This window comes from Camelina sativa, chromosome 7 (assembly GCF_000633955.1).
Source record: "Camelina sativa cultivar DH55 chromosome 7, Cs, whole genome shotgun sequence".
NCBI lineage: Eukaryota > Viridiplantae > Streptophyta > Magnoliopsida > Brassicales > Brassicaceae > Camelina > Camelina sativa.
This window is the reverse complement of record NC_025691.1, coordinates 28,123,904-28,125,618: the sequence shown is the minus strand read 5'-3', so window position 1 is coordinate 28,125,618 and position 1,715 is coordinate 28,123,904. Positions and strand designations below refer to the sequence as shown.

General features: G+C 37.3%; 1 protein-coding gene and 1 long non-coding RNA gene across 2 annotated transcripts in view; one reads left to right on the top strand and one right to left on the bottom strand.

Moving 5' to 3' along the window:
• The window catches only part of LOC104702998 (alkane hydroxylase MAH1-like), a 2,583-nt gene continuing 1,233 nt past the window's right edge, over window positions 366–1,715 (top strand). Inside the window, exon 1 of the mRNA XM_010418930.2 lies at window positions 366–1,556. Within this exon, the coding sequence (XP_010417232.2) occupies window positions 487–1,556 (1,070 nt within the window). The 5' untranslated portion in view covers window positions 366–486. The remainder of the gene's footprint in view (window positions 1,557–1,715) is intronic.
• Window positions 1,162–1,658, bottom strand: LOC109125549. Its single transcript, XR_002032619.1, has 3 exons — window positions 1,580–1,658; window positions 1,333–1,483; window positions 1,162–1,252 (listed from the first exon to the last, which is right to left on the bottom strand). It is a non-coding gene; the product is annotated as an uncharacterized LOC109125549 (long non-coding RNA).

The following is a 1,715-nucleotide window of genomic DNA, read 5'->3' as shown; positions in this document are numbered from 1 at the left end:
ATATATATATATATATATATATATAAAAAAAATGGATTTTGAGACATCCTTCAAATCACAGAGAGGAGGAGCAATTCACTATATCTACCAAATAACAACTTAGATAATTAGATCTATAAATCATCAATGTAACAATTTTGTTACAAAAATCTTTAAAAAAAAAAGAAAAATGAATTATTATTGTATGAGCTCTAAACCTTTGTGATCCAGAATCAAAGTGGTTGCCACCTTTAAGGCTTTCTAATGGAATTTAACACATGCTAATAACCTAATTAATGATCTTACCAAAAAAAAACCTAATTAATGATTAGGTTTTGAAAATTATTAATTTGATAATTACACATTGTAGAAAACTGAAGCTCTAATTGATGAACGATATACTAAAATATAACTATAAATATAACAAAGTTAAAGAAAACCTAAACCAAATTTTTTTTTGTCTCTCCATCTTTTGTTAAATCCAAGAAACACAAACCATTTATACTAATGGCTTACGTAGGCTTACCTGAAGTCTTCATAACTATTCTTGTCTTTATTTTCTTCCATTTCTTGATCCACAAGAAACCCAATCAAATCTCACCTAGAAACTGGCCAGTTCTTGGGATGCTTCCTGGCATTCTCATCACGCTTCATAGGATTAATGATTATGTTGCAGAGGTTCTCGAGGTCTCCAACTTGACTTTTGTATTCAAAGGCCCGTGGTTCTCTGGGATGAACATGTTGATCACTGCAGATCCTGCAAACATACAACACGTTTTCAGCTCCAACTTCTCCAATTATAGCAAAGGACCGGAGTTCAAAGAGATGTTCGATTTTCTAGGAAACGGGATCTTCACTGCTGACTCTAAACTCTGGGAGGATATGAGGAAATCCGCACTGGTATTGCTTAGCCATCAAGGGTTTCAAAGCTTCTCATTGAGGACCATCACGCGTAAAATCAAGAACGGGGCTGTCCCGGTCCTTGATCATTTTGCAGAGGAGAATATGATATTTGATTTACAAGACTTCTTCCAGAGGCTATCATTTGATGTAACCCTTACTCTGGTAACGGGATACGACTCAAATTCTCTTTCCATTGAAATGCCGATGAACGAGTATGCGAAAGCTATGGATGATGCCGAAGAAGTGGTCGTGGATAGACATGTTAAGCCTATGATCTTGTGGAAGCTGCAAAACTGGATTGGATTTGGAGAAGAGAAGAAGATGACCGAAGCTAATGCTGCTTTCGACAGATCATGTGCAAAGTATATATCTGCCAAGAGAGAGGAGAAAATAAGTCGTCGCTCTGATATTGGAGAAGAAACTCATGATGAGGATATATTAAGCGTCTACATGAATCTAGATACTTCCAAGTATGAGCTTTTGAATCCAAGAGATGATAACTTCCTCAAAGACATCATCAAGAGTTTCATGCTTGCTGGAAGAGACGCCATTGCAACCACTCTCACTTGGTTCTTTTGGCTGCTCTCCAAGAACCCTGAAGCTATGACCAAGATCCGCCAAGAGATAAACAACACAAATCTACCAAGTTCCGGATTGAGTTTAGATGCAGACAAGTTAAACAAGATGGTGTATTTACATGGTGCATTGTGTGAATCACTACGCCTCCACGCTCCAATCCCGTTCGAGCGGAAGTCTCCCATAAAGCAAGATATGCTTCCAAGTGGACATAAAGTCGATGCTAATTGGAAGATTTTGTTCTCTGTTTATGCGTT